Source organism: Macaca fascicularis, chromosome 6, assembly GCF_037993035.2.
Source record: "Macaca fascicularis isolate 582-1 chromosome 6, T2T-MFA8v1.1".
Lineage (NCBI taxonomy): Eukaryota > Metazoa > Chordata > Mammalia > Primates > Cercopithecidae > Macaca > Macaca fascicularis.
Genome location: NC_088380.1, coordinates 82331383 through 82358718, shown reverse-complemented (window position 1 = coordinate 82358718; position 27336 = coordinate 82331383). Strand labels below are relative to the sequence as shown.

Genomic DNA, 27336 nt, shown 5'->3' with positions numbered 1-27336 from the left:
GTTCTGGGCAATAAATTTCTGTTGTTTATAAATTACCCACTGTGAGGTACTATATTTTGTTATAGCAGCCCAAACAGACTAAGACAAAAGAATAACACACTTGAATTATAGGTCTTTTTCAATTTTCAACTTCGACTCTTAGAATGTCACTAGATTACTGTAACTTAAAAGATAACCTAAGTGAGAATGCTGAATTTTTAGGCCATTTCTAAAAAAAAAAAAAATTTCAATAGACTAAAATTAATTTTTTTGAGGCCAAAACAAAATGGACACTATGCTCAATTTTAATATGGAGACATTTTGTTAGGGAGGAACTATGTGTCATGAAAAAGCACCAGAATTCAGACAACCTTGGTCTAGTCCAGCAGGCTGACATAGGCAAAGCACTTAATTACTTTTAGCTTTGATTCCTTGACTATGATCAGTCAAACAGTTACTACCAGCACTCCAGAAGAGCCAAAAGGAACATAAATTTCACCGAAATCATAGCTAAGCATACAGAGATTATTAAACATAATTTTTTTTTTTTTTTTTTTTTGAGACGGAGTCTCGCTCTGTCGCCCAAGCTGGAGTGCAGTGGCCGGATCTCAGCTCACTGCAAGCTCCGCCGCCCGAGTTTACGCCATTCTCCTGCCTCAGCCTCCCGAGTAGCTGGGACTACAGGCGCCCACCACCTCGCCCGGCTAGTTTTTTGTATTTTTTAGTAGAGACGGGGTTTCACCGTGTTAGCCAGGATAGTCTTGATCTCCTGACCTCGTGATCCGCCCGTCTCGGCCTCCCAAAGTGCTGGGATTACAGGCTTGAGCCACCGCGCCCAGCCAATTTTTTTTTTTTTTGAGACGAGTCTCACACTGTCACCCAGGCTGGAGTGCAGTGGCGTGATCTTGGCTCACTGCAGCCTCCACCTCCCGGGTTCAAGCAATTCTCCTGCCTCAGCCTCCCAAGTAGCTGGGATTACAGGTGCCCGCCACCACGCCCAGCTAATTTTTTGTATTGTTGGTAGAGATGGGGTCTCTTATGTTGGCCAGGCTGATCTCGAACTCCTAACCTCGTGATTCGCCCGCCTCGGCCTCCCAAAGTGCTGGGATTACAGGTGTGAGCCACCGCGCCCAGCCATTAAACAGCTACTTAAATTACTACGTAAATTTTAAATTACTACTAATACTAAATATTAGTACCTAATTAAAACCACCATACATTAAGCTCTTATTATATGCTAAATGTATGTTCATCTAATCCTATTTACAATCCTATAATGTACTATTACCCTATTTTACAAAATTGTAAACTGAGTCTTAAAGAGGTTAAGTAACTTTCCAAGGTCTCACAACCAGTTAGCGACAAAGCCAGGATCAAGCCCAGATCTTTTCAAATTCTTGAGCCAAAACTTTTTAATCCTATCCTCTGCTGCCTCCCAACAAGAGCCTCAACTCTAACCTCCAAATACAAAACAAGAATTTTGGTATCAAAAATACAACCAGGGAGCACAGCGTCACCAGCAATGGACTAGAAATCAGGAGACCTAAATTCTAATGCCAGTTCCATACTACCTACACATGGGCATAAGACAATGAGCAAGTGTGCCTCTGTGGGCTTCGTTTTTTAATCTTTGAGATCTGACTGAATATATTTCAAGAATTTGCCTTCCTAGCTATGAAATTCTAATTCTCCTCATAATTTAAAAATTACATTAATTTAAATGTTATTTCCATAATGAACTATCCTATTCAATCAATTATCATATGTTAATATGCAAAAGCATATTAGAAAGCATGAAGATTTTCTGACCACTTACTAATTTCTCCCTCCTATGAACAAACTGCACTTGTTCTGGCACTTAACCATACACTCTTATGCTGACTTGTAAGAGCCTATATTGCTGACCTCTCCTGGTTATTAAACTCTCCCCTTTTATTCATTTTCCAAGCATATTTGTCTCACTGTTAGACTAATAGCCATAAGGACAGAGATATTTCTTCAGTATTTGTTGAATGAATAAATAAACTCAACAGAAAACAAAGGACATACAGCAATTCTTCCATAATTACATGTTGACTATATAGAAAATATTTTTCCCTCTCTAGCTTTAAAACCCCATTTTAACAGCTCAAGAGTGGATCTTCAGAAACTTCTACATACTTAATCATCTATTTTATTTTGGACCACTAAGATTTCCAGTTATTCCAAGTTTCTTGATGTGTAATGAAAACCATTCAAATTTCATAAAACCATTCACTGAGCCTAGCACAACCACTAGAATATAAAGCAGGGGCTCAACCAAAAAAAAAAAAAAAGAATTGAGTCCAGCAAATAACCTTACAACAACCAATAAATCAAGTAAACCACTATGGTTATATTATATAAGGAAAACAGACTCAAACTACTTTCATGATATGGCTCAAACAAAGATGCTTGCAAAAGTATTCCTAACATAAAAGTGAAGGAAAAGAAATGTTAAAAAATGAAAAAGGCAATGGAAACCAAATAGGATTTAATGAAAAAGAAATCAGCATAGTTCCCAAATGAGAAATATCATATACTTGAAAATAAGAGCTTTATCTTCAAATACTGAAAATAAAAAGATTTGAAAAATGATCGGCCAGGCACGGTGGCTCACGCCTGTAATCCCAATACTTTGGGAGGCCGAGGTGGGCAGATCACAAGGTCAGGAGTTCAAGATCAGCCTGGCCAACACAGTGAAACCCCAACTCTTATAAAAATACAAAAAGCCAGGCGTGGTGGCAGGCACCTGTAATCCCAGCTACTAGGGAGGCTGATCATAAAGTAACACAAATGAGTCTGGGAACATTTCAGATTTAAGTAGAGTATCGGAAATGTTATTTCAAAAATCACTTTTACATAAATATAAGAAAAAGTAAAAAGACAAAATATAGATATTAAACTATACTTTTGAGAGGAGGAGGGGCAGGTGAATATAAATGGAAATGGAAAAATAAAGGGTCAGACACACTGACAGTGCTGTAACAGTCACCAAAATCAGAGAAAGATCATAAGCAGAAATGTGTGTACAACCAAGTCTCCCTTAGACCTAAATGATGTCCCTGAAGCATTTTTCAAACTTGAATAATCATTGTCCTGAGTCCATCCACTTATAAAGATTTATAATGTTATGCCACAATGAATATTTAAAACAACTCCTAGGTTTAGAATTACTACAGCAACTTTATGAATGTCACAAGAGGAAAAGTGTCATGGCAATAATAGATGTCACAAAAGGACAGTCTGGGCTAAGATGAAGACAATGTCTTCCCCTAACAAGAAAGCCAGTTAATATGAAATGAACCATGAAATGGAATGACCAAGTAGAAAATACACTGCCAAATCATCAGATGCTGAATAAACAGTGTCAATGAATTATCTGAATTAAGAAAGGCTAAAAGGTTCTTGATGTTTCATCTTCAAAATATTTTAAAATAACACCCATTTAACAATTTATGAACGGTCTCTTTAAAAAGTCTACCATTTAAGAATAACCCGATTTTCCACAACATGGAAGCAAGTCCAATACTAATTGAAACAAAACTGCCAGGGGAAAAAAAATGTCTTAAAATGCAACCATGTCACTGAAAGGTACAGGACAGTTGTACTGAATTTTCTTAAGTGGCATTAGGGACAATGAAACAGTGACTGAGTCTAATTCTACACTGCTACAAAGTGAGTGGAGTTGTCAATAATAATCAGGATCATTTCATTAAAATAATCCTCCTTGGAATTATCAGGCATTTAATAATCAGAGCAGAAATATTTTTCCTCTTCCAGGATTCTTAATGAAAGATAAAATCAGGAGTAAAAAGATGTAAACTCAACAAGCCAGAAGTGACACCTGTGTGACCACAAATTAAGAGTTAGTTTTATTCTGTGTGATTGCAAATTAAAGTTACTATTGCACACGGCCGGGGGGGGGGGGGGGATTGAGAAACAACTTCAACCAACAGTTGGAAACAAATTACACGTGCTAACAGTTACACTCATTAGGAAATCCAGAATACTTTCAAAGAGAGTTATTTAGATGTTGCATTCATTTAAACGCAGGCTACGAACATCTCAGCCGCCTTCCTTTGCAGGATTCTGTGCCAAGCCCTTCCGAAGCTGGGGTTGATAAGGTCGACTCCAAGAAGAAAAGCAGCTCAAGTGGGAAATGGTATCCTCATATGGCCCAGAGAACCGGTGACGCACTAGGTGCTTGGAAAATATCCCATCGTTTACCTTGCTAGAAGCAGCTGGGTAGGGAAGAGGTCGTCCACGTGCACTATTGTTTTCCAGATATGTTTATTTATTTTTAACTTCTGCTTTGGTATCAATATCCTCAACCTCAGCCTAACGAGGAGAGGGGGGATGGCAGCGCCACTGGTGGTATTTGGGTGCAACACAAGTTTAAAAAATGAAAACACAACCTTTTTTTTTTTTTTTAATTGCAGTATACTCGGTGCCCTCACCTCTCTCCTCCTCCACACCTCTGCCATCACCCCACGCAGCTCTCCGCCGCCGCCACCTCGGGTCCCCATGACAACCCCACCCCAGGGCGGGCCCCCCTCCGCCGCCTCCCGGCCCTGCCAGCGACACTTGCCTGGCAAGGGGCGACTCCACCTGCCCTTGGCTCTCACTCTCCCCGCTCCTGAGAGGCGGACCAGGACCCCTCCAGGCGCGCGGGCCCAGTCCCGGCTGCAGGCACGACCCTCACCAGTCGGGGACGTGTGGAAGGGCGGCCGGGCACGAGCTGAGGAGGTTCCACCTCCAAAGCCCAAAACCCAAACGAGTGACGCGGGGCCGCGGGCCAAATGGGGTACTGCGGCCCCGCGCACCTCTCTGGGCTGCCAAGGGGAGCCGAGGGGCAGGCGCAGTGGGCGAGACGGAACTCGTCCGTTTTCACAAACAACGACGCGTCGCGGCGGCAGGAGATGCTGGGGCCGAAGCTCACCTTGAAGGGATTGTTGAGATCCGGGTCGGCAAACGGGTTACTATCGAAATCCGACATCTCTCTGGCTCTCGGCGTCACCCACCCGACCCAGGCGCTGAGAGAGAGACGAGGCGAGGCCGCCGCCCCCCTGCGCGCTCACGTCGCCGCCGCCGAGCAGATCCGGGTGCAGCTCGCGGGCCACCCAGCCGGCCGCGCCACTGAGCATGCCCGGTGCGGCGGGCTCCCGGCCGCGGCGCCGCTCGCGTTCGCCGTCCGGTTCCTCCAGGTCCGGATCGCACGCTCCGGGCTTTGGCTGCGACCGAGTAGGGAGTTGGGGCGTAGGAACCGGGAACTGAGAGCGGATGAAAAGCGTCCCACACGCCACGAGCCCGCGGGATTCTCGGAGAGTATGGGACGCTTCCCCTCCGCTCTCAGCCGGAGGCCGGCTGCGTCCGGCCCTGCTCGGTCTTCTGAAGACCAATTTCAAATCAGCTCCCCGGGGCCCAGCGTGACTTAGGGAAGTGGTGGCATTTTGTGGGAAGGACGCACACTTGCCAGGTTGGGGGAGGCAGCCCGAGTCGCGGGTCGCGCACCCCGGGAGCAGTGCCGTTAGACCATCGGACGCGGGCACTGGAGAGGCCACTGCACCGCCAGCCGCAGATCACCTCCCCGGGGCGGGGACGCGGCCGCTGCTACGGGTTTTTGAGCACTCGTGACCCCACCTGAGAATCCCGGCCTCCCATCTTCCGGTCTCTCTGACTTTTAAGTTGCTGCTAAATCACGGAGAGCAGCCTTGGCGCTGCCGGTCCCAGCTTGATCCAAGGAGCCTGGAGAATGAGATGAGATTCAGTCCGAAGGGCCGGCCCTGGCTGCCATCCTCCGGAATCTGCAAAATGGCTACTTCTTCAGAAATAATGGGAGAGGGATGGTAAGAGGCCAGAGATCAAGGCCCTCGAGTATTAACTCTAGCATTTGGGCACCAAATAGACACTTTTGGATTTTCCCTAGTCTTTTCCAACACCAAGGACGAGATGATCAAAAGATGTGTTAAGAAATTCATTTGTACTGGCCGGGCGCGGTGGCTGACGCCTGTAATCCCAGCACTTTGGGAGGCCGAGGCGGGCGGATCACAAGGTCAGGAGTTCGAGACCAGCCTGGCCAATATGATGAAACCCCGTCTCTACTAAAAATACAAAAATTATCCGGGGGTGGTGGCGGACGCCCGTAGTCCCAGCTACTCAGGAGGCTGAGGCAGGAGAATCGCTTGAACCCGGGAGGCGGAGGTTGTAGTGAGCCGAGATCGGGCCACTGCATTCCAGCCTGGAAGACAGAGCGAGACTCCGTCTCAAAAAAAAAAATCAGTACCATTCCTTCCCCCCACCCCGCCCCACCACCAAACTTATTGAAAGAGCATCGCTTTCCTCACTTTTCCTTCTGCCCTAACAGAAAAGCACTTAGATGAAGCTACAGGAAGCCAGAATTCTTTTGACTTGGTGGGTACCGGAAGATTGGAAGAATCTAGATTGAGTATTCCTTGGCCTTTGGGGAGCTTGCTCTATGCAAAGTCACCTAGGAAATGATACTTCCCCCACTGTGAAACACTAGCTAGAGATGACAGACAAAAAGCACATTTGTTGTAATCTCCCTTTGACGGGATCTAGGTTGGAATAGATGTCGAAGCAGCTGCTTCTAGGTAGTCAACGAAGATGTCAACTAGTAAATGACAGCAGACAAGGAGGATCACAGCAGAGTTGTAAGATTCTAGATATCAAAAAGTGCAAGCAGTCTATTGTACTCACCATTGCATCCTCAGCTGCCCAGTGCCCGGTTTTAACTTGCTGCTCAGTGTATGTGTCAGGTTTTAATCCCAATTCTGATACTACCTGTGCTATTCTTTTCATCTCTCTGAGTCTGTAAAGGATTATTTAAGAATTAACATAAACAAGATACAGAAAAGTGTCCTGCATATATACGTAGTGCCTAAGAAATATTGGTTGAATGTCAAAAGTGGCAAGGAGGCTCAGTATGTTCTTACACGCTTTGCCACTTTTCTCCCAAGCAAGGATGTCCTTGCCCAGCTCATCTGCTCCTCTCACCACTTTTGCCCTCACTCCCTCCACCTGTCCTCCAAATGACTCAAAATAATCAGCACTATTTTTTATGCATCTACTGTGTTCCAAGACAATGAGGATCAACTGAGCCTGCATTGCAGAATGGAAATTTCCAACTATGTTGTGTTTACAGCTAATGATATTTGCACCTAACGCAAAGGTTTGCAGACTTTACTGTTATAGAATAATTTGGAATACCTGTTGAAGATGCAGACATCTACCTCACCATACCTCCTAAGATTCCGCTTGAAAGGATCTGAGATAGGGGCTCTGGATCTGCATTTTTTATTTTTTACATCTCTATACATTATTTTACATAAATGTATAAATGGAGTCATGACATACATATTGAATTTTTCACTTAAAAATTTTTTTATTCCTTGTATTCCCTCTTCTCTTCCCCTACATTAACAACCTAGTACATTTCTTTAAATATTCTTATAATAGTGTATATCTATACTTACATAAAATAACATGTAATTGTATAAAAACATAATACATATCCATGCAGATATGCATGCACTCTAATACTGAGCTTTGGCATTGTCTTGAAAAAGTGAGATATGCATATTTTTCTGCAGCTGTTTTTCTCAATACTTATGGCAGAGTTTCTCAGCAAGATGTGCATTGGCAGACAAACAATCTTAAGGTTTCTTCCTCTAGTATGCCACATACGCATAAAAATATTACCACTTTTTATGTGTAGCATGCCCATAGAGTGAAAAGGGAAGCATGGCCTAATGGAAACCATACATCTAATTCATTATTCTTAACAACTGCAAAAATCAGCATATGTAAAGGATCTCAGGTGATTTTTTTTTTTTTTTTAGACCAAGTCTTACTCTGTCACCCAGGCTGGAGTGCTGTGGCACAATCTTGGCTCACTACAACCTCCACCTCCCTGGTTTAAGCAATTCTCCTGCCTCAGCCTCCCGAATAGTTGGGATTACAGGCATGCACTACCACACCCGGCTAATTTTTGTATTTTTAGTAGAGACAGGGTTTCACTATGTTGGCCAGGCTGGTCTTGAACTCCTGACCTCAAATGATCCAGGCCGCCTCTGCCTCCCAAAGTGCTGGGATTACAGGCATGAGCCACCATGCATGGCCGACCTCAGATGATTTAGATGGTAGTCACCACACTTAGGGAACCACACTTTAGATGACCACACTTTGGGAACACTAATATGAGGACATGCAGACATATGGTCCATGGGTAAGGGTCTTAATCTGTTTGTGTTGCTATAAAGGAATACGGGAGGCTGGATAATGTATGAAGAAAAGAGGTTTATTTGATTCATGGTTCTGCAGGCTATCAGCTTCAGATGAGGGCCTTATGCTGCTTCCACTCATGGCAGAAGGCAAAGGGGAGCCTTCGTGCAGAGATCACATGGCTAGAGTGCAAGATGGGGCATCAGGGGAGAGAAAGGGAGAAGATGATGCTAGGCTTTTTTCAACAACCTGTTCTCAAGGGTGATAATTCACTCTCAGGAGAATAGCACCAAGCCATTTGTGAGGAATTCACTCATATGGCCCAAACACCTCCCATCAGGCCCCAACTCCAGCACTGGGACTCATATTTCAACATGACACTTTGCAGGTCCAAAGCCATACCCAAACCATAGCAGGGAGCTTATTAATTTATTAGCCTCCATGAAATTTAGAATTATAGAATGTGAGAGCTGAGAAGGAACCTCAGCCTGTCTCGTGATTGAAGAAACGAGTTTGGACAGGTTAAGTAATTTGTCTCAGACACCAAGGAAGTGAATGGGGAAATGTGGAACAGAACTCAGGTCTCTTGACTCATGTTTTAGACATTAAATGAATAGGTTATTAAATGAATTATTCCATATGAATAATTTCATGTAGAAGGAAGAAATGCTATGTGCAAGGTAGACAGAAAGTACACAAGAAGCCTCATTTGGTGCAGGAGTTCATTTTATGGAAGCTACCTCCTAAATTTAGTAGAACAAAACCAGTCTATGCCCCCTCTCCTGCAAACCAACGGTTTGATCTTGATCATGTCAACTCACCTTTCTAACCAGAGTTTCTACTCTAGTACATCATTCAAGTATTTCTTGAGCAACTAAAACAGTGATGTTGTGGATAAAGCAGTAAACCAGATACAAGGGTAAGGCCTGCTCCAGAAAACTTCCTACAAGGCCTAGAACATGGCTAAATGATATCTCAGATCCTTTGGACAGTTCTAACATTCTATTAATCTGGAACAGTGGCTCACTCCTCCCTAACCCTATTTCTTTTTCCCTCAGAGTGTGCCTCACACCATCATCATGCTGCTTCTACTCAGTCTGACACATTTCATTGGTGAACCTATTAAGCAGGGTCTAGAGTCTGAATTCCTTGTTTTCTAAACTGCCTAGCTTATAGCTGGGGAATGCTAGGAAAATGCCAAGTTAGATGTTTACGTTTCTTGCCTCAAAAGGTTCACTGGATTCTGAGTTTGCTGATGGGTTAGAACTGAAATCCCTCATCTCTTGCAGTGGGTCTAGTCTCTAGATTCGCTGCTGTGTCAGCTGATACCCTCAATGCCCCAGCACCAGCCCATCTGGCTCCCTATTCTGCCACTGGCTACATTTTCAGGAGATAACAGAGGAGATGCAGGCATTGTGTGGTAGGCCAAATAATCCCCCCCTCCCCCAAAGATGTCCATGCTATAATCCCTAGAATCTGTAAATATGTTATCTTACATGGCAAAAGAGACTTTGCAGGTGTAATTAAGGTTAAGAACCTTGAGAGGAGAGGATTATCCTGGATTATTCAAGTAGGCCCAGTGTAATCACGAGTCCTTAAAAGTGGAAGAGGAAGGCAGAAGAGTTGCTGACTTTGAAGATTGAGGAAGGGGTTCATGAACTAGGGCGTGTGAGTGGCTTCTAGAAGCTGGAAAGAACCCTCAGCTGACCGCCAACAAGGAAATGGAGATTTCAGTCTTACAGACTCAAGGAACAAAATTCTGCCAATGATCAATGTACAAGAAAATAGATTTTTCCCTTGAGCCTCCAGAAAGGAACCTAGCCTTGCTGACACTTTGATTTTAGACTGGTGAAATTCATGCTGAACTTATGACCTACAGAGTTGTAAAAAAAAATAAATTTCTTAGTTGTACAGATTATTTTGTTAGAAAAAGAAAAAAACCAAATTTTTGTATTAAGATGCTAAATTGGTAGTAATTTGTTACAGCAGACAAAATCTAATACAGATGCTTCTTGATTTACAATGGAGCTATACCCTGATAATCCCCATCATAAGGTGAAAATGCATTTAATACCCCAATAAACCCATTGTAGAGTTGAAAAATCATATATCAAACCATTGCAAGTCAGGAACCACCTGTCCACCTGGCGTGTGGAAAGTAGAAGAAAGAAAAGGGACACACACTCAGTTTCCTGGTGTGCCAAGAGACTTCCAAGCAGCAGAACCAAGTGAAAAATGCAAAGGGTGTTGATGAAAAGAAAGTGAATGTCATTTGACTTGTCCTGAGTGAAGACCCTCAGTTATGCCCAACTTTTAACTATGTAAATAGCATAGAGACAGTATTCTTTTTAAAAAGGAATATACAAACCAACTGTATTTGGTTTTGGAGTCAAAGTTTATTATTAATAAAGGGAAAAAGCAGATTTTTCCACTCTTCCTCTTCACCAAATTCTGCAATACTCTCAGAATGTGTGTTACTCTGTCCTATAATTGATGTCATCATCATATATCTTGCAATTGGCCATAGTACCTTGAAGGCAGGGTTTGTATGTTTTTCAACATTGTCACTCCAGCATCTGACATGGTGTTGGCACATAATTAGTGCATGAGTGAATAAATGCCATAGCTTCCATTTGAGGCTTAACATCTTTGCTTCCATTACTAAAATACTATTTGAATGACTCTTCCCTCACTGCAAATGCTATCTTCTTCAACGCCTTTATTAAGTACTCCTTTGCCTAAAAACTTTCATGATCTCCTTGTCAGCTATAGGAGAAACACTAAATTCAGTATCGTATCACTCACGGTCCTTCCTCACATGGCCTCATTAGCCTCACATTAGCCAGGTGTGGTGGCGCCTGCCTGTAATCCTAGCTACTTGGGAGGCTGAGGCAGGAGAATCACTTGAACCTGGGAGGCAGAGGTTATGGTGAGCCGAGATCGTGCCATTGCACTCCAGCCTGGGCAACAAGAGCAAAAAAGGTATGCTTTCAGCTGTACCTTTCCCCCACTGGCTCTCTACATGCATTTATTTATGTATCTGCTTCCTCTTCTCCTTTTTTTTTTTTTTTTCAAATTTTAGGTCTTATAGTGCAACCCACTAGTGGGTCATAAACTCAATTTAGAAGGCTATGACCAGCACATTTTAAAAGAGAACAGAAAATATCCAAGTATGTGGCACACAATAAACAGAAGCTGCACAAAACCTTTGTTTCAGTTGCAAGTGCGTGTCAACTTAAAATTTATGTATTGTGGTCATGGCTCTAAACTGAGAATTCCTCAAGGACAGATTATGTTTTATTTTATTATGATTGTTGGCTTTCATTATTCCCAGTCCTTATCACAGTGGCTGGTAAAACAGTTATAACTTTGTTTATTTGTCGAATGAACCAGACTGAACTAAGGGTATTTTGGAGTTAAAGACTGTCGGGCTATGCCAACAGCACAAAGTCAAGTACTGTGGCTTTCCTCGAGGGATCAAGGCAGTCTGCCTGTCTCCACAGGACTCCCTCAGTTCTCCCACATTATCACAGCATATGCACTTGGGGCCCAACAGCAACTCCACTGCCGCCTCCCAATCAATTCACAAACTGCTATGGAACATCTCTGGGGTAGGGTTCTGACCTTGACACTAGAAGAAACCTGAAATATAGAGGCTTAGTCCTGGAACCAGGATGAGGGTGAGGCCACAGAGGCTTCTAGGGCACCAATTTTAAGGAGACATTCACTCTCAGGGTCGAGCAAGTAGCAACACTGCATTCAGTCCTTTCTCTATCTTCTAACCAAGTTGGCGAAATCACACAAGCACAAAGAAGCACCAGGGCCTTTGCAGGAAGGCCAGCCTGGGTTCAGATTTCTGATGTGCTGCGTTCTGGGTTGCGCAACTCTTCAGGCAAATTGCTTATCCTCCCTAATCCTCACGTTCCTCTCACCTCCTTCATTACCACACTAATTCAAGCCATCAACCTCTCTCACCTGGATCACTGCCATAGTCTCTTAACTAGCCTCCCTGCCTCCACCCTTTCCTCCTACAATTTATTCTCCACGCAGTGCCAAACTGATTTTTTTTTTTTTGAGATTACAAAACTGATTATTTTAAAATGTTAGTGAGGCCGGGCGTGGTGGCTCACGCCTGTAATCCCAGCACTTTGGGATGCCTAGGTGGGCAGATGATCATCAGAGGTCGGGAGTTCGAGACCAGCCTGACCAACATGGAGAAACCCCATCTCTACTAAAAATACAAAATTAGCCAGGTGTGGTGGCACCTTGGGGGGCTGAGGCTGGAGAATCACTTGAACCCAGGAGGCAGAGGTTACGGTGAGCCGAGATCGTGCCGTTGCACTCCAGCCTGGGCAACAAGAGCAAAACTCCGTCCCAAAAAAAAAAAACAAAAAACAAAAAAAACAGAAAAAAGTAAATGAGAGCATGGCCCTCATCCACTCAAAGCCCTCTAATAATTTCCCAGCTGTATCAGGGTAAAAGATTGGGCCTTGCAAGTCCCTATGGATTCCGGCCCCTATTGCCGCTCTAACTTTATTTCCTATTCCTCTCCTTCACATTATCTTGGTGAGGAGGCCAGGGGGCCTGAAACATTTCACATGTCCCCCAGGCATGCTCCCACCACAGAGCTTTTTTCCTTCTGTTTCCTCTGCCTGGGTGCAGTTCCCGCCTCTGACTGAGTGGCTCACACATTCTCTCATCTCCTACAAGTCTTTGCTCAACTGTTACTTTCTCAGTAAGGCCCTTCCTAACCTCCCTTTAAAAAATATTAGCCCTCTACTCTCTAGCACTTCCTCCTTCACTGCTGTATTTTGCTCTAAAATGCCTTGCACCACTTGACATACTCTGCTCCCAATAGAATATAAGTTCCTTGAGGATAAGAATTTTTGTCAGTTTTGATCACAGAGATCTCAATGGCTAAGACCTAAGAATAGGAGCTCAAAACTATTGAATGAATGAATCAATCAATCAAATAGGGATAATAATAGCCCCCCCTAGAATTATGAGACTTAGATTAGAGGATGCTCAATATATGGTAACTATTATGATTAAGGGACAATTAAGAACTCAAGACATTAGTTAAAGAATAACTAAAAAAAGGTTAAAAAGTGCAAAAGCCGTTTAAGATGAGCAAAGGCAATAGGCACAGTAGAGGCATTCAGAGGGGAGTGGGGTGGTTGTGCCTGGAGTGGGCTGTGGAAGCTTCAGAGAAAAGGAAGGATTTTACTCGGGCCTTGAAGGCCTGATGATACTGCTATCAGCATAAAGCATGGAAAGGACAAAAGAGCACACCCATTGGGGCAAAAAGCTTGCACACAAGCACATATGTGAGAGAGCACAAAATAGAGGCACTTTCACCATCTCACATTCACTGTGGGAGAGACGTCAGGAGAAAAGGTAGCAAGAGAAGAGGTGCTCTCCTTTCTCCGCAGGTGCTTTCGTATATTTATCAGTTATCTTCGATGTAATGGGTTGACCACTAGCAAGCGGTAGATGCACACCACCACCCATTATCCAGCTGGCTGCCTTCCAAGCTCACTGCCTAAGCCAAGCCCAGTCCAACCAGCTGTCTACAGTAACCCACCCTTTCCCATGTGATTATATGTTGTTCAAGAGAATGAGTGGTCTGAGTATACCCCAACTAATTACAAAGGAATCATAGTGGCATTCCTTTATGATTCATTGTATTAAAGTATTCTATATCACAGGAACACAATAGACATAACAAAAATAGATATATTTTTTAGTCTCAGTTTACGTATACGTGCACATAATCTCCTCTACCAATAATGCCCTTCTGTCACTCAATTTCCACATGTCAAAGTCCAGTCAATGCCTCATGGCCAATTTCAAATGATACATGCTATAGAAATTCTTACTAGATATCCATAATCCAAATTTGTCTCTCCTGTCCCTATAGTATACAAAACAATTTGTTATAGAATTCATAGTAGACCCATCTCCTATGAATATAAAGTTATTACTACATGCCAGTGATTATGGTGAGCTCTCCATAAATATTTGTGAATGAATGAATGAATGCATCTGTCTCTCTATCTCCATTATATGAGCTTCTGAAGGCAGGAAGAAATTTCATTTTTTTGGCATAGCTTCTGTATTCCTCTGTTCTCACATTGCTATAAAGAACTACCTGAGACTGGATACTTTATAAAGAAAAAAGATTTAATTGGTCCATGATTGGGGAGGCCTCAGGAAACTTACAATCATGGTGAAAAGTGAAAGGGAAGCAGGTACATCCTACATGGCTGGAGCAGGAGGCAGAGCGAGAAGGGGGAGATGCTACACACTTTTAAACAACCAGGACTCATTAGAACTCACTCACTATCAAAAGAACAGAAAGGGGGAAGTCAGCCCCCATGATCCAATTACCTCCCACCAGGGCTCCTCCAACACTAGGAATTAAAATCCAACATGAGATTTAGGCAGGGACACAAATTCAAACCATATCAGCATCCTACTCATATTAGGTGCTGAATAAATAATTGCACCTTTGCCTATAAAAGGGATTGCCACTTAAAATCTTTGGTCAGAATAAGCTTAAAGATAAGATTAAGAGCAACTATTTTATTTATTTTTTAGAGACACGGTCTCAGTCTCTTGCCCAGCCTAGAGTGCAGTGGCAAAATCACAGCTCACTGTGGCCTCAAACTCCTGGACTCAAGTAATCCTCCTGCCTCCGCCTCCCAAGTAGCTAGGACTACAGGCACCCACCACCATGCTTGGCTAACTTTTTAAAATAATTTTGTAGAGATAGGGTCTTTTTATGTTGCCCTGGCTGGTCTGGAGCTCTCAGCCTCAAGAAATGCTCCCACCTGGGCCTCTTAAAGCATGGGATTACAGGTATGAGACACTATGCCTGGCCAAGAGAGCAACCATTGTGGTAATCAATACAAACAGAATTGTGCAGTTATGATAATAACTCCAGGACAGAAATTCTGAATTCTAAATGATGATTTCATAGAAACACCATGGAAGCATTTCAAATGGTATGGGTCAATGAAATGCAAAAACTAACTCTCTTGGCACATTCAGCTGCTATTAAAAAATACCTTAGATGGGTAGTTCATAAGCATAAACGTATTTCTCACAGTTCTGGAGAGTGCGAAGTTCAAGACCAAGTATCGGGAGAACCCACTCCTGATGGTTACGTGAGTTCTTTTCCATTTCCTAAGTGTCTCGGCTGGTTTGAGAAATAAAGGGAAAGAGCACAAGAGAGAGAAATTTAAAGCTGAGTGTCCGGGGGAGACATCACATGTCAGCAGGATCTGTGATGTTCTCCGAGCCGTAAAACCAGCAAGTTTTTATTAGCAATTTTCATAAGGGGAGGGAGTGCACAAATAGGGTATGGGTCCCAGAGATCACATACTTTACAAGGTAATAAAATATCACAAAGCAAGTGGAGGCAGGGCGAGATCACAGGACCACAGGATGGGGTGAAATTAAAATTGCTAATGCAGTTTTGGGCACTTGTCATTGATAACATCTCATCAGGAAACATGGTTTGAGAGCAGACAACCTGTCTGACCAAAATTTATTAGGCAGGAATTTTCCTCATCCTAATAAGCCTGGGAGCGAGCACTACAGGAGACCGGGGCTTATTTCATCCCTTCAGCTTCAACCATAAAAGACTGCTCGCTTCTAAGGGGGCCGTTCATAGGCCTGCCCTCAGGGGCGCATTCTCTTTCTCGGGGGATGTTCCTTGCTGAGAAAAAGAATTCAGTGATATTTCTCCCATTTGCTTTTGAAAGAGGAGAAATATGGCTCTGTTCCGTCCGGCTCACTGGTGGGCAGTTCAAAGTTACCTCCCTTGTTCCCCAAACATCGCTGTTATCCTGTTCTTTTTTCAAGATCCCCAGATTTCATATTGTTCAAACACACATGCTCTATAAACAATTTGTGCAGTTGACACAATCATCACAGGGTCCTGAGGTGACATTCATCCTCCCCATCTTATGAAGAAGGTGACGGGATTAAGAGATTAAACTAAAGACAGGCATAGGAAATCACAAGGGTATTGACTGGGGAAGTGATAAGTGTCCATGAAATCTTCACAATTTATGTTCAGAGATTACAGTAAAGACAGGCGTAAGAAATTATAAAAGTATTAATTTGGGGAACTAATAAATGCCCATGAAATCTTCACAATTTATGTTCTTTTGCCATGGCTTCAGCCGGTCCCTCCGTTTGGGGTCCCTGACTTCCCGCAACAACCAAGGCACTAACCCATTTAGCATCTGGTGAGGGCTTGCTCTTTGCTTCATAGATGGCACTTTCTTGTTGCATCCTTATATGGTGGAAGGGTTGAACAAGCTCCCTTAGGCCTCTTTTCTAAGGCCACTAATTCCATTCATGAGAGCTCCGCCCTCATGACCTCATTGCCTCTTAAAGTCCACATCTCTTTTATTGATTGACTGACTGATTGAGACGGAGTCTCACTCTGTCACCCTGGCTGGAGTGCAGTGGCACAATCTCAGCTCACTGAAACCTCTGCCTCCTGGGTTCAAGTTATTCTCCTGTCTCAGTCTCCCAAGTAGCTGGAACTATAGGCCCATGCTGCCACACCTGGCTAATTTTTTGTATTTTAGTAGAGACAGGGTTTCACTGTGTTGCCCAGGCTGGTCGAGAACTCCTAAGCTCAGGCAATCCACCTGCCTCGGCCTCCCAAAGTTCTGGGATTACGGGCATGAGCCACGGCGCCCGGCCAAATCCACGTCTCTTAAAACTATTACACTGGAAATTGGGTTTCAGCATATCTGTTTGGAAGGGACACAAATATTCACAAAATAGCACTAACTATAAAGCTCTTTTTATTTCCTAGAATGATCTCCATAAGAATTTTATGGTGAAATTATTCTCATTTTATAAGATAGACATTATTACATATATGTGTGTACATGATTATATACATATACACCTAAATATTAAGGAGGCATTTATCAGTGATCATATTTAACACACTGTAAGTTTAAGTAAGTATTACAGTCCTGTGACTACTTTGTTTTTTGTTTTTTTGTTTTTTGTTTTTTGTTTTTTGAGACGGAGTCTCGCTCTGTTGCCCAGGCTGGAGGGCAGTGGCCAGATCTCAGCTCACTGCAAGCTCCGCCTCCCGGGTTTACGCCATTCTCCTGCCTCAGTCTCCCGAGTAGCTGGGACTAAACTAGCCCGCCACCTTGCCTGGCTAGTTTTTTGTACTTGTTAGTAGAGATGGGGTTTCACCGTGTTAGCCAGGGTGATCTCGATCTCCTGACCTCGTGATCTGCCCGTCTTGGCCTCCCAAAGTGCTGGGATTACAGGCTTGAGCCACTGCGCCCGGCCTGTGACTACTTTGAATACTCAATTTTATATGTATGTGAAGACTAAGAAAGAGGACTACTTTTATTTTTATCTGGGTATATTTATTTTTATCTGGGTATATTTATTTTGTTCATGAACCTTAAATTTTATCATCATACTTGCTATCACCTAATGTCTATGCAACTTCACAAAAGTCCTCATAAAAGTAAAGACAGTTTACAATTCTTAAATTGCCTATTAGCCATAAATCTTCAAGGGACTCTTGTAAGAGAGAAAATAATCCTGGTAATCTAACCTACTTTCTGATCTCCCCAAAGAAATACCCCCAAATCAGATTATGAAGCCTTTAAGGAAAGAAATGTTACTTCCTGGTTCTCCCTTTCTGCTTTAAAGCTGAGAGTTTTCAAAAAAAGAAATCAGGTTTATTTACAATGCTATTGTCTTCCCTGCCTTATGTGAGGAGAGAGTAGAAACAGCTGAAATTTCTTGAACACTTGGCATAAGTCAGGCGCTGAGATGCTGGAGGTGAAAGAGATATTTTCTTGTATAACATATTTTTGGGAGGTTAAGTATCATTATCTTCATTTTACAAATATGAACAATGGGAATTTGGAAAAGTGAAGTAAATATGAGGGTTATTTTAAGAATTATTATGCAAAATAAAGGCCTCATATTTGGGGTTTTATATTGTCTTCGTATTCTATAGTAGGCTTTTATTATTCTGCCCAAGTAGAGAATTCCATGTTTTTTTTGTTTTTAGAGAAGTGACACAATTTTGTTTACTTATTAAGCACACCGCTTTTAACTCATGTTTCCCCAATGTGCAACTACAAGAGAACTGGGGAGAAACAGTGACAGAGATGTGGATAATTATACTCATAATCTCCAGTTCTCTCGCCTGCCTCCACTGCATCACCTCCCTTCATCTGACCAGTCCCTGGGGTTTCCCTCCATCTGTGGCCTCAGGAACCTTGATCGTTCTGCCTGCCACTTGGCATGGTTTTAGGATCTGGACCTGAGAGCAGACATTGTTCCCTCCATTAACACCAGCGTGGACCTGCTCATACCTCATATTCTCCAGGGGTCTTAGCCAAGACATTAGGCTCTGCTAGAAAATTGGTCTTCCACAGGGAGGCCTTTATTATTTTAGTTTTTTACAATGCTTTGATGAATCATAACTTTTCCTTTTGATGTTCCCTTTAAATTTTCAGTCCTTCTCTCATGTAATTTGGCAGAAGTTCCTTTGGAAGCTTGGTTAGAAGACAGTAAAAAGCCACCATGCTGTGTCACAAGCAAACTGTCCTTTCATCCCTCATCACAACCATTATCACTAAGCCAAGCCTGGGCACCTTGACATTCTCCTGCTTAAAAGCATCCTCCCTGATCAAGAAATGGTTTCAGAAGTGAAAGCATAGACCTGTTCCTATTTTTTGTTCTAAAAACTGCTTAGTCCTAGGACTGGGCATTAACTCCAACTTGTTAATGACTGACTGACTCATCTAGAAGCCCCAGAAGGCCTCAGGCAGATATAACTAATCCGAATAACAAGAGATATGCAAATTAGCCTCCTCTATATTACCCCGTGGCTATGGTTAATATCTCATCTTGAGCTATAGTTAAATAAATTGGAAGATCTTATTTGTCAATGATCAATTTCAAATTTCTCCCTTTCTCTGGCTCCTGCAATTGGCCTATGGTCTTTCCTGGCAATTCTTACCCCGGAAATTAATTATCAGAGAACTCTGCTTATATCTTTATCATCTATAGAGAGTATTTTCCAGCCTGGGCAACATGGTGAAACCCCATCGCTATAAAAAAAAAAAATACAAAAATTAGCTAGGCGTGATGGCTTGTGCCTGTATTCCCAGCTACTTGTGAGGCTGAGGTGGGAGGATTGCCTGCATCCTAGAGGTGGAGGTTGCAGTGAGCTGTGTTTGCTCCACTGTATTCCAGCCTGGGTGATGAGACCCTGTCTCAAAAAAAAAAAAAAAAAAAAAAAAGACCCAGCGCGGTGGCTCACGCCTGTAATCCCAGCACTTTGGGAGGCCAAGGTGGGTGGATCACAAGGTCAGGAGTTGGAGACCATCCAGGCTAACACACTGAAACCCCTTCTCTACTAAAAAAATACAAAAATTAGCCAGGTATGGTGGTGGGCGCCTGTAGTCCCAGATACTCAGGAGGCTGAGGCAGGAGAATGGTGTGAACCTGGGAGGCAGTGAGCCGAGATCCGGACACTGCACTCCAGCCTGGGTGACAAAGCAAGCCTCCGTTTCGAGAAAAAAAAAAAAATTTCTTCTAGTACTAATCTTATAAGTGGGTTCTGCCCAAAAGCAGGACCTTGGGTGCAAGTGACAAGAGATTTGGGTACAAATCACTAATTGGGATGATGTTCCCAGGAAGCCAGAGTGAGAGAGAGTGGAGAATGAGACAGGTAACAGGGAAAGACAATAAAAGCTGAATTTTTTTTTTTTTTTTTTTTTGGAGACGGAGTCTCGCTCTGTCGCCCAGGCTGGAGTGCAGTGGCCGGATCTCAGCTCACTGCAAGCTCCGCCTCCCGGGTCTACGCCATTCTCCTGCCTCAGCCTCCCGAGTAGCTGGGACTACAGGCGCCCGCCACCTCGCCCGGCTAGTTTTTTGTATTTTTTAGTAGAGACGGGGTTTCACTGTGTTAGCCAGGATGGTCTCGATCTGCTGACCTCGTGATCCGCCCGTCTCGGCCTCCCAAAGTGCTGGGATTACAGGCTTGAGCCACCGCGCCCGGCCAAAAGCTGAATTATTAAGCGGGTTACAACTGCGGGGTGAGCGAGGCTCAGTCCCAGGGGGATCTGCTGAGGAACCATGTAGAGTGTTTCTTAGAATTGGCCTTTGAAACATGAGGAACCAGGGGCATTTATACCAACTCTTGTCCTCATTGGCTTAGTTCCCCCGACCCTGGGGTGTAAATTACACACACACACACACACACACACACACACACACACACACACACACACACACACACACACACACACGGCAATCAAGTAGCTTCAGGGAAAGCCCTGAAGCAGAAAAGCTGAGTAACTCGAAGTGCCCTAGCAAGAAGAAGCCATCACTATGTACCATTACCATCTACTGCAGCTGTGGCCTAAGTCAGAGCTTGCCAAAGGAATGTGATGTGGGGCACAAATGGTGTTTCTACAACACCTCTTAACACATCTCTGTCCGCCTTTAGATGATATATACCTCTGGGGCACACATCATGCCTGAATCATTTTCATATCCTTGACACCTAGCACAGCATCTGATATAAGGTAGAAGCTGAATGACTGCAGGGATGGATGGATGAAAGGATGGAATTAAAACTAAATAAATTTGGCAGGGCATGGTGGCTCACTCCTGTAATCCCAACAGTTTGGGAGGCTGAGGTGGGCGGATTACTTGAGGTCAGGAGTTCAAGACCAGTCTGGCCAACATGCTGAAACCCTGTCTCTACTGAAAAAATACAAAAATTAGCTGGGCATGGTGGCGCATGCCTGTAATCCCATCTACTCAGGAGGCTGAGATACAAGAATCGCTTGAACTCCAGAGGCGGAGGTTGCAGTGAGCCAAGATTGCACCACTGCACTCCAGCCTGGGTGACAGAGCAAGATTCCATCTAAAAAAAAATTTTTTTTTAATTTTAAAAATAAATGAAACTAAATAAATTTTTTCACATCAGATTTGCACTCACTTAACAGCATTTTTTTCCTAAACTCTTTTTATGACTTGCTCTGTTAACACAGTTTTTATCATATGTTCTGAATTTTTGCCATGATCCTATATTTGATCATAGTACATAAAAGTTTCTTAAGAGATTTCTTAAGAAAAGTAAAACTTGTGTATTCAAAGATACAACTACAAAAGAATTGTTTTCGCTCTGCCTACTTTATGACTGCCTTTTCACCATAAAAGACACTGGAAGATCAGAGATTATAAAATAAGAGCAGAAAACATTTATTTTGTTGGGCAAGGTTCTGAAGAAATTAATCACATTAAATCACTCAATGGAGATTTAACGGTGTGAAATTTTAAAAATTAATATTAACACAAAAATAATCAAGTTCAGTAATTTCCAAATAAATGGAGTGAGAGTCCCAGAACATTAGCTCAAGCTGAGAAGTTGAGAACTGAGACAAGTCTAAACACGTCAAGGTAGCCTGTAGACAGCCTCACTCACAGCGCAACTTTAAGACAGCCAACGACTGTCTCAGGAGAGACAGTGAGAGACGTCAGCCAGCCTCTAGGAAGTAGCCCTGAAACCACTGGGGAACAGAAACTCACTCCTCATCCCCTCACAGGCAGTGAGAGAGAAAGAGTTCAGCCCCAGAGGAGAGGATGGAGAGCCAGACTTGGTCTGTGGACAGAGGCTGAGATCTGAGAGGGAGGACAGTTCTGAATGCAGAGTGATAATGCATCACTCAGATTGCCTTCCTGTCCAGCCCTCAGAAACTCGAGCCAAATTCCCAGGGAGAGAAAAGCCCTAATAGAGAGGAAACTAAATAAAGAGCTATCATCACTAGAAGCACATGAGGAACTGAGAAGAAATAGCTCTGCCCCATGTGGGCAAAGAAATACCTCACTTCAGAATGAGTAACTCTCAATATTGGGAGAATGGAGACAAGGGGTTAGGCTGAGCAGCAGTAGGAGCAGCATTAAGCACTTCTAGGTGGAAGAAGAGGGTGGTCAAAAAGGATTCTACAGAGAAAAGTAGTAACATCGAGAGGAGAAAGTGGAGGGGTACAGGCCACCAGCTAGCAGGCAAAGCTGACATTAAAGTAGCACAGCGCGGTGGCTCACACCTGTAATCCCAGCACTTTGGGAGGCTGAGGTGGGTGGATTACCTGAGGTCAGGAGTTCGAGATCATTCTGGCCAACATGGTGAAAGTCCATCTCTACTAAAAATACAAAAATTAGCCGAGTGTGGTGGCAGATGCCTGTAATCCCACTACTTCAGACGCTGAGGCAGGAGAATTGCTTGAACCTTGAAAGCGGAGGTTGCTGTGAGCTGAAATTGTGCCATTGCACTCCAGCCTGGGTGACAAGAGTGAAACTCCATCTCAAAAATAAAAATAAATATAAATATAAAATAGCACAATAGGGTGACTATCGTTAATAATAATTTTTTATATATTTCAAAATAACTTTGTGCTGTTCCCAGCACAAAGAAATGATGAATGTTTAAGGTGATGGGTAGATGGGTACCCTAGTTACCCTGATTTGATCATTACACATTGTATGCATGTATCAAAATATCACATGTACCCCATAACTATGTACAATTATTATGTATCAATTTTTTTTAATTTAGAGACAGAGTCTCACTGTGTTTCCCAGGCTGGAGTGCAGTGGCACCATCTTGGCTCACTGCAACTTCCACTTCCTGGCTTCAAGTGATTTTTGTGCCTCCACCTCCTGAATAGCTGGGATTACAGGCACGCACCACCACACCTAATTTTTCCTATTTTCAGTAGAGACAGGATTTCACCATGTTGTCCAGGCTGGTCTCCCACTCCTGAGCTCAGGCAATCCGCCCACCCCTCGGCCTCCCAAAGTGTGTATCAATTTTTTAAAACATGAAAAAGAAGGAAAAAAACATACTTCATACTTTCTGGGTAGCAGACTCATAGAGGGCACCCTCTAATTCTCTAACCATGTGACTGCCCACCACAAGCCACAACATACTAAGACAAGTTTCACTGACCCTAGACAACACAGATTTTTGTTTCTTTCACAAGTGCAATGTTTCTGGAAAGTTGGTTCCATTAAACATACATAGGAGACTATTAGTTAAGGTTCTCCAGAGAGATAGAACCAAAAGGAATATAAGGTAGATAGATAGATAGATAGATAGATAGATAGATAGATAGATAGATAGATAGATAGATACATAGATAGATACATAGATAGATACATAGATAGATGGATGGATGGATGGATGGATGGATGGATGGATGGATGGATGGATGGATGGATGAGAGGGTTTATTACAAGAATTGGCTCACACAATTATGGTGACTTAGATATCTCACAATAGTCCATCTGCAAGCTGGAGAACTAGAGAAACCAGTAACGTGGCTCAGTCCAAATCAGAAGGCCTGAGAACTGAGGAACCTGAAGGAATAACTCTCAGTCCAAGGCCAAAGGCCCAAAAGCCCTGGGAAGCCAGTGGTGCAAGTCCTGGCATCCAAAGGCTGAGGAACCTGGAGTTCTGATGTCCAAGGGCAGGAGAAGGATATTTCCACTCCACAAGAGAGAAAGAGAGAGAATGAGAGAATTTGCCTTTCACCTTTTTGTTCCATCTGGACCTCTTGCACATATTAAAGGTGAATCTTCCCCACTCAGTTCACCAACTCACACGCCAATCTCTTACAAAAAAAAAATCCCTATAGAGATACCCAGAAACAATGATTTAATGCTTTATCAGCCATCCAGGCATCCCTCAATCCAGTCAAGTTGACATCTAAAATTAACCATCACAGAGGTGTAGTATTAAATATTTCTTAGTATTTGTCAAGATAAAGAAAAGTATAAATGAAAAAGCTTATTTGACTTGATAATTAAATTTCATTTATATGTGAATGCATGTGTTTTGTCATAATAGCAGCTGACATCTGTTAGACGATGGGTTCTGGATTACCTTATCAGCTTGCATCAATTTGAGAAAAAGATTTTGGAATGACATTCTGATGTATTACCCCAACAAAAAACAAAAAACATTATTTCAGAAAAACAGAAAACTAAAGTCAAATGGTTAAATCAATAATGCAAAATTCATGCATGGACTATCACATAACTATTTAAACGATGTTTAAAAAGAATCTGTAATAATATGAAAAAACAAATAAGATAATGAACAGAAAAAGGTACAATAAATAGTGTAAAGAGATATGGCTTCATTCTCTAAATTTCCATTTTATGCTTTTTCTTTTGTATATTTTAATTCCCCTTTAATATTTTCAAGTAAAATTTTAAGTCCTGCTGTCGACTGTTATCTAAGTTGTGTAGCTCTAAGGAATGGGCCTGTATTCATAGCTAAAACAGAGTCATGTAGGAGTGTGAGTTTCCCCCATTCTCCCCTCTCTCCTGAAGTCAAGTTGGTAGCAGTTGTCAGAAAATGGAGTGGGCATCATGGCTGAGTGGGGAGTATTCGTCCACACAGGTATATGGCTTCATTTTAAAAAGCTAAAATTAAAAGATAGATGAGACAATGGGCCAGGTTTTTTGTTTGTTTGTTTGTTTTGCTTTAATTTCTACTTATTTGCTAACCATTCATTACTTTTACAGCTAAAAAATAAGTTTAGGAGAAAGAATATGGCTTAGTTTTGACTTAATTGGTATGTAAAGAAAACAAAATTTTCATTGGGCTTAGAGCTGAAAAACTTGGCTTTATGGATCTAGAATAAGCTGTTTTGACTGAAATAATTCTGTGCCTTGGCTTGTAAATCATCTTTTTTCTCCCTTGTGGTCTGAAACAGATACAAGAAAGATTGGAGACCTGTGTGCCTGGCAATTGCCTTGTTGAAAGGAAGCCCTCAGCAAAAGTTGGTTGATGGTATGCTAAACCCATTACTACTGGCTCTTTTCCCAAAATAAAACAGAACAAACAAAATTAGAGGTTTAAATCCAACCCTACCAAGGAGAGTCTCTAAATATCATCCTTGTTCCTTACCAGTAGTATTTGCTCTTGAATGTCATAGGACTAAACATTGGTAGTGGCATTAATTATATTAAATCTGTGATTAATTTATTTTTAATCAACAGATACAAAATGCTTCTAGAAGGTCATCTCTGTAAAAGTTTTCACATTTGGAACTTTCTCAGACAGTGTCCTTTTTGTCTCTTCCTTTGGCTAATTTTCATTTGCATTATTTCTCTGTGATAAACTGTAACCATAAGTATAACAGCTTTCAGTGATTTCTACGAATCCTTCCAGCAAATTATCAAACTTGAAGGTGGTTGTGGAACCTCCCGAACTTTCAGTTAGTGTTGGAAGTGGGAGCACTCCTGGGGACTGTGCCCTCAAACTTTGTAGTTTGACTAACTCCAGGCACATAGATAATTTGAATGTGGCCAAATTTGGCCCTCAGGCCATAGTTTGCCAAGCCTGTTCTAGCTCATTAAAATAGCCATACGACATCAATGTACATATAATTTGTTGTGACTCATGTAAAATTCATAATTGTGTGCAAACAAGCTGTAATATTCTACCACTCTGCAATTGTCAAAATGTGCAGATACTGTGTGTTTATATATATATATGTGTGTGTGTATATATATATGTGTATATATATATGGAGTAGTGGAACTGCAACATACAAAAATGTCACAAAAGACAAAGCTGATGCTGAACAATATATATTCTAATATTATATAAGTTATATATATTATATTTTAATATCATATATAATATATATTTTATGTATGTGTATTTGTAATATATATAGTGTGTGCACTCCCTTCTTTGTGTCCATCTCTAATTATGTTTCTAAAACATGCCTTTGAAGAACTACAGTACTTTGTAAATCAAATTGTTTCCCACAGTGCTGTTGTAGTAAGCAAATAATCCCCTCAGCATGTGTTTAGGAGTATTAAGCAACATAATAGGAATCCTGACATGCCAAAAAAATCACAGAAAGCACTGGGTTATTAACAATCTTGAGTGTTCTCAAATTTTCCTAGGAAACAGGAGGACTTTGTACCTTTGATCCATAAATGGAGACTCCAAACATCTGCTTTTGACATTTAAACATTAGTCTATATGTCTTGATGGCCAGCAAGTCCCTCCAATCTTGTCAAATACATTATAGGAAAAAATCGTATGGGGAGCAGGCTGCATTCATTTTAAATGTAGTTTTCTTTTGATGTAGCAAAAGTCAATGTTCTGTTCTTGTCATATTCTTTCTCAATATTAGACATTTTCAAAAAGGTAATAATCTTATAATTTTATTATAGTTATCAACCATGGGTAATTTATTCCCTCAAATGAATTTTCTATGGCATTAATAAGTCTAAAGTACTGCAAGCTACTACCATTTAATTGCCAAGTTATTCTAGCCGGCATGAGTGACTCTTTCTATGTGACTGACTTACTCTAACTAAAATATCTACTGGACAGATAATCAATCCCTTCTATAATATTAGAATATCTGCCCAGCCCTTAACCAATTTCCTCTCCTTGGAATATTATGGAGAAGCTGTTTCCCACTGACAATAACATCCACTTGCACGTTAGCTATTGCCTGGCGTGTGAAAAACACTCTCCACTCAGCCGTGATGCCCACTCAGTCTTCTGACAACTGCTACCAACTTGACTTCAGAGGAGAGGGAAGAATGGGGGAAACTCACACTCCTACATGACTCTGTTTTAACTATGAGTACAGGCCCATTCCTCAGAGCTACACAATTTAGATAACAACGGAGAGCAGGACTTAAAATTTTACTTGAAAATGTTAAAAGGGAATTAAAACATACAAAAGAAAAAATATAAAATGGAAATTTAGATATTTGTCCTAGAGTCGATCAGCCATTGTCTTGCACTGAGATCCCCTGCAGCCATTTCTCTCTTTTGCCTTTAGTATGTCACAAGTGACCAAGGCCATCTTATCTTTCATGGTCACGAATCATTATCATGTCCTTCTTACCCTGTCAGGCCCCACTGCCACCAACCAAGAGAAAGGGTGAAGTCCTCTCTTCTCCTAGTCCAAGGCCTTCTTTATTTCTTTCTCCAAAAAATTGACAAAGGGTCTACCATTTTCTGAGAGA

The 27336-nt window shown here is 42.2% G+C and overlaps 1 protein-coding gene across 3 annotated transcripts in view; it reads right to left on the bottom strand.

The window, feature by feature from the left end:
• SCAMP1 (secretory carrier membrane protein 1) overlaps nucleotides 1-5138 on the bottom strand; it is a 122849-nt gene extending 117711 nt beyond the window's left edge. For all 3 annotated transcript variants that reach the window (XM_065546396.1, XM_005557227.4, XM_005557228.4), the window contains exon 1: nucleotides 4940-5138. Coding sequence is in view for 2 of the 3 variants with exons in the window: in XM_005557227.4 (XP_005557284.1) it covers nucleotides 4940-4996 (57 nt within the window). In the remaining variant the exon portion in view is untranslated. The remainder of the gene's footprint in view (nucleotides 1-4939) is intronic.
• Between the last annotated feature and the right edge of the window lie 22198 nt (nucleotides 5139-27336).